Source organism: Colletotrichum destructivum, chromosome 4, assembly GCF_034447905.1.
Source record: "Colletotrichum destructivum chromosome 4, complete sequence".
Taxonomy (NCBI): Eukaryota; Fungi; Ascomycota; class Sordariomycetes; order Glomerellales; family Glomerellaceae; genus Colletotrichum; species Colletotrichum destructivum.
In genome coordinates, this window is record NC_085899.1 from 3,729,546 (window position 1) to 3,742,575 (window position 13,030).

At 53.1% G+C, this 13,030-nt stretch overlaps 4 protein-coding genes across 4 annotated transcripts; 3 read left to right on the forward strand and 1 right to left on the reverse strand.

Annotated features, from left to right (window-relative positions):
* Window positions 1-290: 290 nt before the first annotated feature.
* CDEST_07059 (uncharacterized protein) lies at window positions 291-1,419 on the forward strand (the record flags this gene model as incomplete). Its single annotated transcript, XM_062923218.1, has 4 exons — window positions 291-323; window positions 440-468; window positions 529-1,027; window positions 1,114-1,419. 4 exons carry the CDS (start codon window positions 291-293, stop codon window positions 1,417-1,419), a joined length of 867 nt encoding a protein of 288 aa, XP_062779269.1.
* Window positions 1,420-2,576: 1,157 nt separating this feature from the next.
* Window positions 2,577-2,875, reverse strand: CDEST_07060 (uncharacterized protein; the record flags this gene model as incomplete). Its single annotated transcript, XM_062923219.1, has 2 exons — window positions 2,577-2,760; window positions 2,844-2,875. 2 exons carry the CDS (start codon window positions 2,873-2,875, stop codon window positions 2,577-2,579), a joined length of 216 nt encoding a protein of 71 aa, XP_062779270.1.
* Window positions 2,876-4,618: 1,743 nt separating this feature from the next.
* CDEST_07061 (Putative Clr5 domain-containing protein) lies at window positions 4,619-9,670 on the forward strand (the record flags this gene model as incomplete). Its single annotated transcript, XM_062923220.1, has 4 exons — window positions 4,619-4,803; window positions 4,866-5,045; window positions 7,480-7,695; window positions 7,752-9,670. The coding sequence occupies 4 exons, from the start codon at window positions 4,619-4,621 to the stop codon at window positions 9,616-9,618; spliced, it is 2,448 nt and encodes an 815-aa protein (XP_062779271.1). The 3' UTR covers window positions 9,619-9,670.
* Window positions 9,671-10,643: 973 nt separating this feature from the next.
* On the forward strand, window positions 10,644-12,767 carry CDEST_07062 (Putative cytochrome P450). The gene has a single exon (XM_062923221.1). The coding sequence runs from the start codon at window positions 10,953-10,955 to the stop codon at window positions 12,621-12,623; it is 1,671 nt and encodes a 556-aa protein (XP_062779272.1). The 5' UTR covers window positions 10,644-10,952; the 3' UTR covers window positions 12,624-12,767.
* The last annotated feature ends 263 nt before the right edge of the window (window positions 12,768-13,030 follow it).

The window sequence follows — 13,030 nt, forward strand, 5'->3', positions numbered from 1 at the left end:
CAGTAGCTCCCCGCTGCTACCACAACCATCGGCCCTTGTGATTGTCCAAGGGTCTTCCGACCCGGTAAGAGGTCTCACTTCGTCCTCTATCTTTCACCTTCCACCTCCCACTTTACTTCAAACTCAACACACTTCTCTTCTTCTATATGTGAAGCCCTTTGGACGCTCACAATCCGCTGTTTTTCCTATGATTTTGTTTGTTGGTCAGCTTGGTTCAGAGACATCGAGATAGGCATCGACCTTGCGACCTCGTGCCGCACGCGTGATCGGGCAAGATTCACACCACCGCGATGATGGGCAATCCGGGCATTGTGTTCATCTTGGTAAGTAGCCCAATCGAGCGAGATCTCGACCAAGGCGAGAACGAGACAACTCTTAGTCCCCATGTCGAATCCCTTCAATGAAAACCTAGCTAATTTATTTTGCGTGTGTATTGCAGATCGTTCTCGGGCTCTTGACGACGGCCATGTAAGTCCCTATGCCAAGCATCGCCGAGATCTTCACCAACACAACTGACCCCTCTCGCAGCATCGTCCATGTCTCGAGCACCAACCTCTTCCTCCCGACCGCTCCCTTCCTGTCTATTCTTCCCATCCTGCTGCCCATCATCGGCACCATCAACGCCTTCTACTATCCGCGTCTGCTCTTCAACGCGAGCGGTTCCACGGCCCGCGCCCAGCAGCTCTTCCCCACCATTATCCAGACTCTGCAGGGCATCCTAACCACCGCCATCGCCGTCCTCCTGTTGCAGTCCGCCCTGCCCGGAGATGACTTGAACTGCGCTCTATCCACCCGCTGGCAGCGCATGTTTTCCGCCAAGGACGAGTCCTCTATTCGAAGCATCCAGGATAGCCTCGACTGCTGCGGCCTGAACAGCGTCAAGGACCGCGGCTGGCCGTTCGCCGGCAATGTCCGATGCGCTGAAAGGTTCAGTCGCGACACGCCCTGCGTTGGCCCATGGCGCGAGGCGACCGTGAGGATCTCGGCCATCGATCTTGGTATCGTCCTGGCCGTCGGCGTCTTGCAGGTATGTTTTCGCCCCCCGTGTACAAACGACCATGGTAGTCCACCATGGTATTTCCCGAGACCCAAAGCCAACCGCGTTCGATTCAGGTCCTCACTTTGCTCTTCATGCAGAGCGCCAGCAACTGGAGACACGCTTGGTGGGCACAGGGCTGGAGCCATCTATCCGAACGTCCCATCGAGGAGCGCGAGCGCATCCGACCTCTTCTCACCGCTGCCGCTGCAGCCGTCGAAACAGCGCAGAACGACAGCGGCGATGAATCGGACGTGCCCGTCTCCTACCGCGACCTCAGTCCGCGCTACGGTACCACAGATGAGGGCTACCGGGGTCGACCTCGCGCCGCCTCTGGCCGCATTGAACCATCGTCTTTGAGGAATGTCTGGGTGGGCGACTAAGGGGGCCTTCTCGAGCCATTGGTGCGACGACTCCTTTAAATACACAAAGACACTACACCAACACATGACGACACGACCGAGAAGGGAATTGAATTATCATTGCGAGCGAGAGTACGTATTCATCTGCCAACTGGGGCTTGATAAAATTGGCGTTGCTAAGGAGGGCGGCACACACACTGCTTATTAGTTTGTCTCGAGTCTAAAATACATATCAGATGCTTTATGCCTTCTTGGTCTTTCCCCTGACTGTATATCTCATCTGGGATTTGGCACTCACAGCCTCATGCCTTCTCACTTTCGATCCTTGACCACGACGGTGTATGACCACGGCGGTGTAGATGATTAGCGGTCGAACGGACCGCATAAGCGAATCAGCTTGACATGTTTTATGCATGGACATATCATACCCATACTATGGGAAAATAGACACAGTTCCGTTGGAAAATATGAACTTTTCCTTTTCTCTCCATCGTAAAGTATGACGAATGCCGTTAAACCCCCTTAGGTAACTGCCGGTATGAGTGTCATAACAACGGGTGGTTTTGCTGTGCTGATATTGAAGATGTGATATTGTATGCTAGGTTCATTTAGGGGAACTGTCTGGATGCCAAGTGTTTTATTAATCATGGGAATCAGCAACGAAGGCTTTGTAACCTCATTATCAGAGAAGTTGTGTGACCCGAAAATCTCTAGCCGTTGACACCGCTACGCCTTAGTCTTCCTATACCCAACAAGTGGAAACCATGTTTCCAAGCCACCGCGGACTTGCAGCTGACGGGTCAATTGGGATAAGCCTTTAGTCCAATCACAGTATGTTTGTCTACCAAGATGGAAGGGTACATCTTGGCGCTAGAAGCCTGTCTTGGGGCCAGTGTTAACTTATATCCTCACTTCGCGGTCTCTGCCCCTCACCGTCTGGGTTGAAAACCACACTTGATAGCATTCCTTGCTGACCGGAAACTCTTCACAGAGAGACATTCGCGTTGGCAACGGATGAGACTGGGTGATCTGACTTGGCTAGCCTCAAGTCCTTTACGGCTATAAACGATGGAGGGTATCCAATGTAATACTGGACCCCATGAAGACTACAAATTGTCCATCACTACCTCCCCGTCACACAAAAGGATCATATCAACAGCAACAGCTCTGCCACCTGATCAGTCATCGAACTGGCCCCCCATGTGAGCCACCTCGAACCCAACATCCGAAGTCCTGGGGCCACCGTTCTTCTTGCCGTGGCCCCCCTTCCGGTTCTTGTTTTTCTTTGTAGACCTCGGTGGCGACCCGGAACGGGCGACGGTGCTCAATGTGTCGTGGTCGAGAAGGGATGGCGGGGCCGGTCTGTAGAAGTGAAACGTGTTTAGTGATGGTCCACGACAGGAATGGGGAGGATCAGAACATCACGGCTTGTGAGAGATACGCACGTCGGCTTCGTCTTCTTGCTTTGGGATGGCATAGCGTTGTGGGTGGCGATATAGGCGGATATTAAGCGGGAACAGCCGAATGGGATGATCCAGAGAGTGTACGTGAGGATAGAGAAGGGCAATATCGCAAGTGAGTCCACGAGGCCAAGCCAAGTGAAGTTTAGACCGTCGATATCCCAGGTAGGCTTTGCAGCAGAGAGGGGGATAAGGGATGGCAGATCGGGTTGTTGAATACTGCTCGTCTCACAGCTGAGTACTCGTAGGTGGGAAAATAGCGGATCGAAACGAAACGGGTGTAGAATGTGCGAGGTATGAAGAACGAGGAAAGCTATCACTGGCGAGCATAGTTAGGAAAATCTGGACTCGGAGGCGAGGGAGACTGATGTATATTTATGTCTGTTGATATCTCAAAGATGGACTCGATCTAGTCGTGTAAGTGACAGGGCGGCCGTGGTCGGCCAGCCTCATCTGCCCAACGAAATGACCAGATACGTCTGCCTGCGTGTTAACTTCCATCGGTCTGCAGAATTCAACTGAGCCCCGCCGTACTTTGACTGTAATGTCAACTGAGGTGTGGCCAGGTTCCCAGGTTATGCGTCCGGAAGACGGCGCCGGCAGTCTCTTTCTCGCACTCTGATGCCAAGTTCTCAGGAGAGGGCTTGATCCCATTGGCTCTTCTCTTTTTGTCTGCCACTCAGGGCAGGATGCTCAATTCAACCTTGGCCAGCCACGAACGGGATGGGCGATCAGCTGTCGTGGGAGCCGGGGGAGAAACCGAACTAGCTGCCTTTCTTGTGCCATTGCGGCCCGCCGAGGCACGCGGTGGCAGGACCTCGTCCATGATGCGCCGCGGTTTCAACGGCATGAGGCTGTCTATGAGGCCTTCTATTGGATGATGTCGTTTTGTAAAGGGACGTGTCTGACTGTAGGAAGGATCTTGGAATCATCCAAAACGCAGGTGACCCAGGGCGGAATGAAACGTACTGGTGGCGCACATTCCGAGAGTGCTTGATGAACGCTGGTATGATGCAAGAGTCAGCACCAACCGTTCGACCCTATTGGTCAGTGACCTTTTGTTGTCCCTTCCAGAGTCACTTCCAGGGTCACTTACAGGGTCACCGCACCTCTTTCGAGACCTGCAGATGGACCCATTGCGTTGGAATGAGATGGGGCGACGGGGATGGGTGGAAGACATCCCTCCCCTTTCCGCCCGCTAGTTGAGGTCGATAAAGGCCAAGCGTGGAAGACCTGCCGCTTCTTGGCAGACACTGCAGCGCGGTGGCTTGCCATCCTCCCACCGATTGGATCTTCTCTTTTTGTTCATCATTCCTATTGGGCTTCAATACTTGGCAGCATGGGGAAGAGCCTCCTGGGCCTCGACGGCACCGACGACTAGCGTGACCTCCTTCTGCCTCCCTCTCCTCTCTATTGGCTCGTCTCCTTTTGTGGTGGTACGGGCAACCATTAATACGTGCAGATGTGCAGATTCGGACTGCCTTCTTAGGTCCTCGACGGGCGTTGGGTTAAGGCAGCCAGCCGCCGGTTGCCTTAATCGACCTCAACTAGACTTTGGAAGACATTCGAGTGATGTGAGCCTGCCTGCCTTTAAAGCCCTCGTCTCCCGCCAGTCGACGAAGTGACTCTCAGCTGCTTCACTTTACTGCTTCATCTCCTCACTCCCCACGGGTGACTTCGTCGCCTCGATATTATCCCACTCCAACCCAGACAGTGGCTCTCTAGTCAATTTCAGTGCAGGCTACGGTATAGTCCATGCTATGGAAGAATCACACCATCGACTGGTGTCCGGGTTCGATCTTCTGCATATCCCATATGACGAGCGCTGGGAGCACCTCAAGCCCATCATCGTGGAGGCTTACCTTGGCAAGAATGGCTCTGGCAAACCTTTGACAATCCCGAAGCTCGCCGAATTCATAAAGAAGAACCATGGGTTCAGTGCAGAGTAAGGCAACAACCTGACCCCCTCCCTGGCATGCCTCACACTCTGATTCCATCTTTGCTCAGGGTCCATCAATACCGACATCGCCTGCACAAGTGGGACATCCGAAAACGAACCACCACACAAGAGAAGGACGACATTGTGGCTGTTGTTGGCAAACGCAGTCGCGCCGGTGCGAGTACTTCCGCTGTGACCATTCATCAAGGAGGCTTGATGAAGGAAGTAGACAAGAAGCAGCTGAAGAGGTTTCTGAATGACAAGGTTCGTCACCAGCTGGTCGAGCCGCTTTCTCCGGGGACGTAAGTCAAGCTTCCTATCCCATCGGGTGCTGCTTGACCCCATTTTCGCCAAGCCCGAAAATACCCACTAATTATCCACTTTTACTCCGCATTCAAAGGGATACATGACAGTACGTCATGTACCCCTATGATTTCCGACCTACTTTCACCACTAAAACCACCATTTTGGTTAATGCTGTGATGTCTTCTAGCGATTCTGATGCTTCTGACGCTTCTGTTACTTCTATACGCAGCTGTATAGTAGTTGAGGTCCTTCCGGAAGACCTTACTACTGCCTGTAATACAGACTGTACGCCAGAGCGCTGTGACGCAGCAACAGTCCGGCCCCACGAACCTCCAGCTGCCGAGCATGGTCTTCCGGGCTCCTTCCGGCCCTTCAACGTGCCGGCCCGGGCCCAAGAGGTACGGCAGCTACCTGCAAGCCCGCTAGAACTATTCGTCCAATACGTTCCGCAGGGCCTCGTGGAGCAGTGGGCCCAGTGGACGAATGCGGCGCCGTTATCTAAGGAGGGCCCTAGGGCCAGAACGTCTAGAGTGTATAAGTGGAGGAAGACTTCAGTAGAAGAGATCTACCTCTTCCTAGGGATCCTATTATATATAGGAATTCATAGGGAATCTAGATTATCAACCTACTGGTCGACCCAGCAGCAAAAGGAGGATCCTATCCACCTATTTACGCGGTTTATATCCCGGGACCGTTTCCAACTACTACTCCAGCGACTACGGATATTTAACACTGCTGAATTCCAGCCCAGCCAGCCAGCCCAGCCCAGCCAGGGCCGGGGTCGGGGCCGGGGTCAGACCCAAGATCAAATGCCAGATGTATACCGGAAGGTTAACCAGTGGTCATCCCACATCCAAGAGACTGGGGATTCCCTTTATATACCTGGTTCAGACCTTACAGTTGACGAGGCTATGGTCCGATTAACAGGTCGATCTCTTGAGACAACAACGATTCCAACGAAACCTATCCCAGCTGGCTATAAGATCTGGATCCTTGCCCAGTCTGGCTACTGTGTACGGTGGCTGTGGCACGTCCATGGAAAGGGCCCATACGCATTAGTCCCCCAGGCCCAGCCCGCCCAGCCTAGCCCAGCTCAGCCCGGGTGGGCAGCCCGGTCGACTGGGACAGCTGCTGGAAAGCTGGCTCTATTGACACCAACGCAGCAGGTAGTAACTACCCTTATCTCCCTACTTCCAGCTGCAACCTACCACGTCTTTCTTGACAACCTCTTTGCCTCTATACGGCTCTTTCGTACCCTACGGAATCAACAGGTTGGAGCTTCTGGTACCTGCCGGAAGGATAGTGGGATAGATGAGATCCTAGTTGCTGAGAAAGAGACTGAAGGACGGGGTATCCCCTGGGGCGAAATACACTGTATCCCTACTTTAGATGGAGAGGTAAGCTGCCAGCCAGCCAGCCTAGCCCTGTCCTACCCTGCCTAGTCTAGCCAGCCTACTTACCTAACTAGCAAATAGGTCAACCAGTTCACCTGGAAGGATAATGCCCTTGTGCTCTTCCTGTCAACTGTCTTCCAGGACGGCCAGGAAGTTATCCGCAGCCGCCGCCGCCCAGCTGGGAATTCCGCTGCTAAGAAGGCTGCCCGACAAGTCTTTGGCCCAGACGTCCGCAAGGACCTTCCAGTCCCTAGGGCAATCGATGAATACAACCATAAGATGAATGGGGTTGATGTAAGTGACCAGATGAGGTCCTATTACCAATACAGCCACCCTATTCGTCGAGGGGGCTGGCAGTCAATTGCCTGGAATTTCCTACTAGAAGTGTTAGTTGTGAATAGCTTCCTACTGCAGCTCTGGGGCAGCCCTAGGTGGCAGAAGGTGAAATCACACCACCAATGGCGGCAGTTACTTGCAGCCCAGCTTATTCAGCAGTTCGGACCATTAGCACAAGGGCGGCAGAGGTCACGGCCTAGACGGACTATAGATAAAAGGAATACCTCTATTCCATGGGAACAACATAGAAAGGGGTCGAGGAAGGTTAATTCGCCTTGCTCTTATTGTAGTAATCTAAGGGCAGTAAGAGCCCGCCAGACCCTAGGCGAGATCTCTGGGAATAACCTCACTCGGAAAAAAACACGGAAGGGCTGCTTAGACTGTAATGTACCATTATGTATTGATAGAGATTGCTGGTACCTCTGGCACACTCAGAATCTATAGGCAACAGAGGTATTTTAACCCTATTGGTTAACTTAATAGATTCACAACCCCTTATTGGCTCTACCCCGCTCTTGGCGAAAATGGGGTCAAGCAGCACCCGATGGGATATGCTTCACATGGAACCGCGCTGACGTTAATCACATACTCATAGGTTCTCCCACTGGAATCTCCCTTACGACGCATACATAGCCTCCATCGTCAGACAAGCCGACCACCCGTCGCCCTTTGGCCCAATAACGACCACTCCTCGTTACCTGAATGTCGGCAGCCCCGAAGCAACCACACCAGGTGGGCCGGCGCCCGATTTGACCCCCACGGCTGCTTTGATCACGCAAAAGACTTTGCAGGATCGTTCGAACTTGCTTCTGCAAGGCCGCCGAGAAGAGCTTCTGAGCAGATGTAACGAGAGTGACCGAAGGTATGGCAACTGTGTCCTTGTCTCAGGCCACGAAATAGCGCTAACCCAAATCAAAGAATCATTTCTGGATGGCTTCACGATTACTGGATGCATTCCTACCTTACAGCCAAGTTCTGGGGCAGAGGACCACAACAGTGGACTGCTGGGTTGGTGTCGGAGGTTACCCTCGTAGGAAACAACTTGGAAACTCCTCCGAACTTCTCATCGCCAGCCGGGTGGTTCCCTGCCCCCTCTCCGCGCACATCTGAAATCCCACAACCGACCAGTCTATGCCGGTGGGTGATTCATTACGAAGAAGACAGTGACCTCGAGTATGAAACCGAAGATTCTTCACCTATCGAGACGCAAGCCGAATTCGAACTGCGTGATGAATCTTCATGGACCCCTTGGCCAGCCGCCGAAACACAGAATCGCACTCTACAAAGCGCCATGGAGGAGTCTTTCACGCGGAGCCAGTTCAGTGCAACTTCGGTTGACGAACTACCACTCTCCAACGAGTTCATCGCCCAGGCCGTCTCCAAATCCCCTAAAGAGCTCGCGTTAGACTCGCTTGCCTTTGCCATCATGTCGGGCAATCTAGAGTCTGTCTCCAATTTGTTGGAATCGGGCTGTGGAATTGATATCGGAACTATCCACCCTTACCATCTGGCAGCCTCTATCTTGGATGGCGGTCATACCTGTTGCAAAGTAATGAACGATCTCATTCGACTTCTAGACGACCATCCAATTGCGCTTAACAACATCGATTCCGATGGACATACCGTCCTTGATAGCCTCCTGATCTCAATTCTTCGGTCACACACGAACCTGGCCCCCTTCGAGGTTAGCACAAGCTTCAATCATCGCACGAGATTCCCCGGAGAAGAGAGAGACATCTGCGGCCGGTGGGATGCCGACTCACCGACAGTGCGGCGATTGCACAAAGAAGGACACGCTCGTATCCCTCAGCAATGGAAACACAACTTCTGCCACAGCAGTGTGCAGGCAGTGTGTCACAGCATGCTGTCAATCTATGTTCCATCGTCAGCGCCAAAGATCGATACCCTTAGTGGCCTCTTTCGACGTCGTTGCACCGAGTGTGGTCTTGAATTGAAGTTGGGACCACTCCACGTGCTTGTCATTGTTGCATTCTATCTTGCACAGCGTGGTATGGATGGCGAGACACTTTTTGGGGCAGTGGCATGCGCAGTTTGCCTGCTGGTCCTTGGGGCTGATGCGAACCTGAAAGCAGAACTGTCTGTGGCAGAACTTCTCAACTCTGCCGAAGACAATGGCTGTAGGCATCATCCCATTACTGCTGCTGGGCTTGCGGAACAGGTTCCTCAGTCAATGATTGATACTTGGTCACCATCTTGTCAAACTGGCTGGAAATGTCTGTCCTTGGTCCTTCACCGATCAACCGCATTATACCCTCAGCGCCCAGGACTGCGACGAGAACAACAATCCACGATGGTCAATAGTGGGCTACAAAGCTACTACGATAACGGCCGCTACAATTTTGACCTTGAATTCATGACCTCAGAGGGTTGGGAAGAAGTCAGTGATGGGGATTTGTTCGACTGTGAACTTGTCGACGATCACGAGCACTTTGAATTACCTTGCATGCAAGACTTGGGTGTCCTATGGGCGTCAATCCAGACAGAATTGCTTACCTGGAGAAAGATCACCAGTCTTGATCCGGACATCTCAGAAAACTTTCAAATGGTTTTCTTGGAAAGATGGCTCAAGGGGGAAACAGAAGGTTTTCAAACACCTTTGGTCGAGGACCGGTTGATGAGAGAGCATTCAAAATGTGGTTGGTTTGGGAATATCTTAGTGCCCACCGCGTCTGGTGTTTCTGCACGCTATTTCATGAACATGGACGTTTGGGTAAGGACTAGTTTTGTCGACACCATGGTCCCTATAGGGTGTAAGCGTTATTAATATCTAGAACTTCACTCTCTACTTAGCTAAGTAGAAATAAGCATTAACTAGCCTTTACACTTTATGGTTCTGCGTTTGTAAAACTGCAGCTTTCTGATGTTTTGCTAAATGTTTATAATCATCTATCTAAACATGTAATATCGAGCGTGGTCTTTTTGGTAACGATGTGCTGCTACTACCTACTAACCATTTAGAAAACGAGATGTCTCTGCTAATACAGACAGTTCAGTCTTTCTATAGAAAACTATATGTACCCCATTTAGACGTTACTTGTGTAGCTAATCTTTGTCCTTACGCGTTCTTGATACCTAGGTGTCGAGTTCGTATCTGGGGGTTAACAACCTGCCCGTTTTATTCGTCTGTAAAACATAATTTAATGACCAAACCCTTGCTAAGAAAACCTTTCTTAGCAACAAACCACGCATTAAAGAAGTCTAGACAAGACCGCCCTCTACTGATTGATATGATTCTGATTGAGAGACATTTAAGATCCTAGGCCTTTAACACATGTGTGGACGAACAACCATAGCATCTGTTCCTCGTTCATCTGTGGGAATAGATCTCTTAACACTTCCCGTTCTGTTGAATACAGGGGCTACGTACGACTTAAAGCCTTGGAGATACCAAAAGAAGTGAGAGACCTTCCTTTTGCACATATCGCTCGGTTGGGTTACATGCGAATCAACAGCTGACCAGGGCAACCGGGATCTTGAGTTGTAAGCCAAGGAAGCTGCAGGGATCCTTGGTTGAGTTCGTTTAAAGAAAAAGGGGGTAACTTCTTCGCCGTTGAGTCAGCCCGTTAGTCGGAGCCCACAAGGGTCAAGTGCCGCTGTAGGGATGTCTTTGAAGGAAGGGATCAGCAGTTGCATGCTTACGGGACGTGGCTCGTCCCGCCGTTGCCAGCGTTCCGTGTATGGACAAATGCCGTTTTTCTGATTTCGCCGATGACTCAGGCCGTAAGCTGGGACCCATAAAGTTTAAGCGAAGGATCAGTTTCTCGAGGGGAATGGTGCCTGAATTCCAGATCCGAAAGCGAGCCTGCGATACTACGCTGCGGGCTGGGAGGGGCAACTTGAGCATCACTTCCGGATCACCAAGTCCGTTTTACGACATGTACCTATGTGAGAAATGAGGCCCTGCACGAGCTCGAGTGCGAATAACCATGTAAATCTCCTGGTGCAGAGACGAGAATGAGCGACACTCGTATGGCGTAGACTGGGGAACAAAGGATATAAAGCATCCGCAGCCTCCTCTTTAAGGTGTATAACAGAAGCAGACAGATTCTCGCTATTCGACATCCTCAAAGCCAAATCCAACGGATATCCTATCAAGAAATGGATGACTCTGCCAGAGACCGCGGCAGTTTGCTCTCCAAGCTGCCGCCCGTACTCTTTCCCTTGGCGCTCGTCTCATTCTTAAGCATTTATCTACTCCTCTTCCGTCTCCGCTATGCTCGCCAGCGGCATTCGAATCTGCCTCTCCCACCGGGGCCACCCCAACTCCCCATTGTCGGCAATCTCTTCAACAGCCCATTCCACCTCAGGTGGCTGACGCATTACCAATGGAGACACATCTACGGCCCGGTGGTTCACTTCAAGGTGGGAAGGCAGTCCACCATCGTCCTGACAACAGTCGAAGCGGCCCACGAGCTTCTCAACAAGCGCGCCAGCAATTACTCGGACCGGTCGTTCGGCTACATGACTACTGAGATGGTCACAAAGGGATACAACATGCTCTTCCGCCGATATGACTCCCAGCTCCGCCTTCACCAACGCCTCCACGCCCACGGGTTGAACCCTCGCTCCGCAGCGCTTTACGAGCCTATCCAGGACATGGAGTCCCTCCAGCTTCTCAACGACATGCTTTCCAAAGGCAAGCTGAAAGCAGATCCGAGTGACGGGGGGAAAGAGATGGACGGCGTAGCGCCGCAAGACCCTCACTGGGATTTCCGACGCGCCTCGGCCAGCAGCATAAGCTTGGTCATATGGGGATACCGCTTGATGAAGGGACACCCCGGGACCAAAGAGCAGATGGACTTCTTCGAAAACAACCCCACGGCGGCGGTCGCGGGGGGTCCTATTCCCCTGATCGACACCTTCACCTGGCTCAAGCACGTCCCCTACCTCATCTCGCCGTGGAAACGGGCCGGCGAAAAGTACCACCAAAGCGAGGCCGAGCACCACGTGAAGAACTTCCGCCGGGGGCTGAGGCAGCCCGGATACAACGTCAGCAAGCAGATCGCCAACGGCGTGGAGCGGCTCGGGGCGAGGACGAGCGAGGCGGAGATGGCGTGGATCGCGGCGACGCTGACGCTGGCCAACAGCGAGACGAGCGTGTCGATCCTGAGCTGGTTCGTCGTCGCCATGATCACATACCCGCACATGATGCGCAAGGCGCAGGCCATGCTGGACGAGGTCGTCGGCCAGCAGAGGTTACCCGTGTACGAGGACAGGGCGCGGCTGCCGTATATCGACGCCATGATCGAAGAGGTCATGCGGTGGCGCCCGATCCTCCCCGCCGGGATGGATCATGCCGTGGCCGAAGAGGACGAGTACATGGGCTACCGGATCCCCGCGGGGGCCACCGTCGTGGCGTCGCAGTGGGCCATCACGCGGGACAAGGCCGTTTTCGGCGCGGACAGCGACGATTTCCGGCCGGAGAGGTGGCTCGAGGGCCAGGATCTGCCCAAGATCTCGTTCGGGTACGGACGACGGCTGTGCCCGGGGAGGCACGTGGGACGGGACGGCCTATGGATCATGTTCGCACGGCTGCTGTGGGCGTTCGAGATGGAGGCGCCGACTGAAGCGGCCACGGGGAAGAAGGTGGTGATTGACCCGATGGCCATGCCGCCGTTAGGCATCGTCATCGCCCCCAAGCCGTTTGAGGCGCTTTTCAAGCCCAGGGGAGAGTGGGTGGAGGAGTTGGTCCACGGCGAGCTCGAGAGGAGCGAGAAGGGTGTTGAGACACTCATGGAACAGATTGGGGCAGCCAAAGGGCTTCGATAAGTCGGACATCACGGAGATGGTTGTGTGTGTGTGTGTGTGCGCGGAGTCTAGATTACTGAACACGAGCGGTAGTTTAAGAAGATTCCGTTAGAATAAGATTGTGACCGGCACGGAGTTGACAAATACAGCCCGGTAACTGCAACTGGGTAAGCCGGATCATAGAGTCAAGACCGATGCCAAGACAGGTAATCGACTTCGCAATTGATTGCGGGGTGCAGCATGACATCGCAGAGAAGGGGTTGACCCCGTGGGGTAAACACCGATCCCCCATGTCGATAGTCCGGTCATCCGCGTTGAATCGACCGAGAAACGCGGCTCTCGCCACGGTCACCTCGAAACTGGAGACACTCCTCGGCCCATGTAGAGCGGATGAGCGTTGTTTCTTGCTGCCAAAGGGGCACCCGACT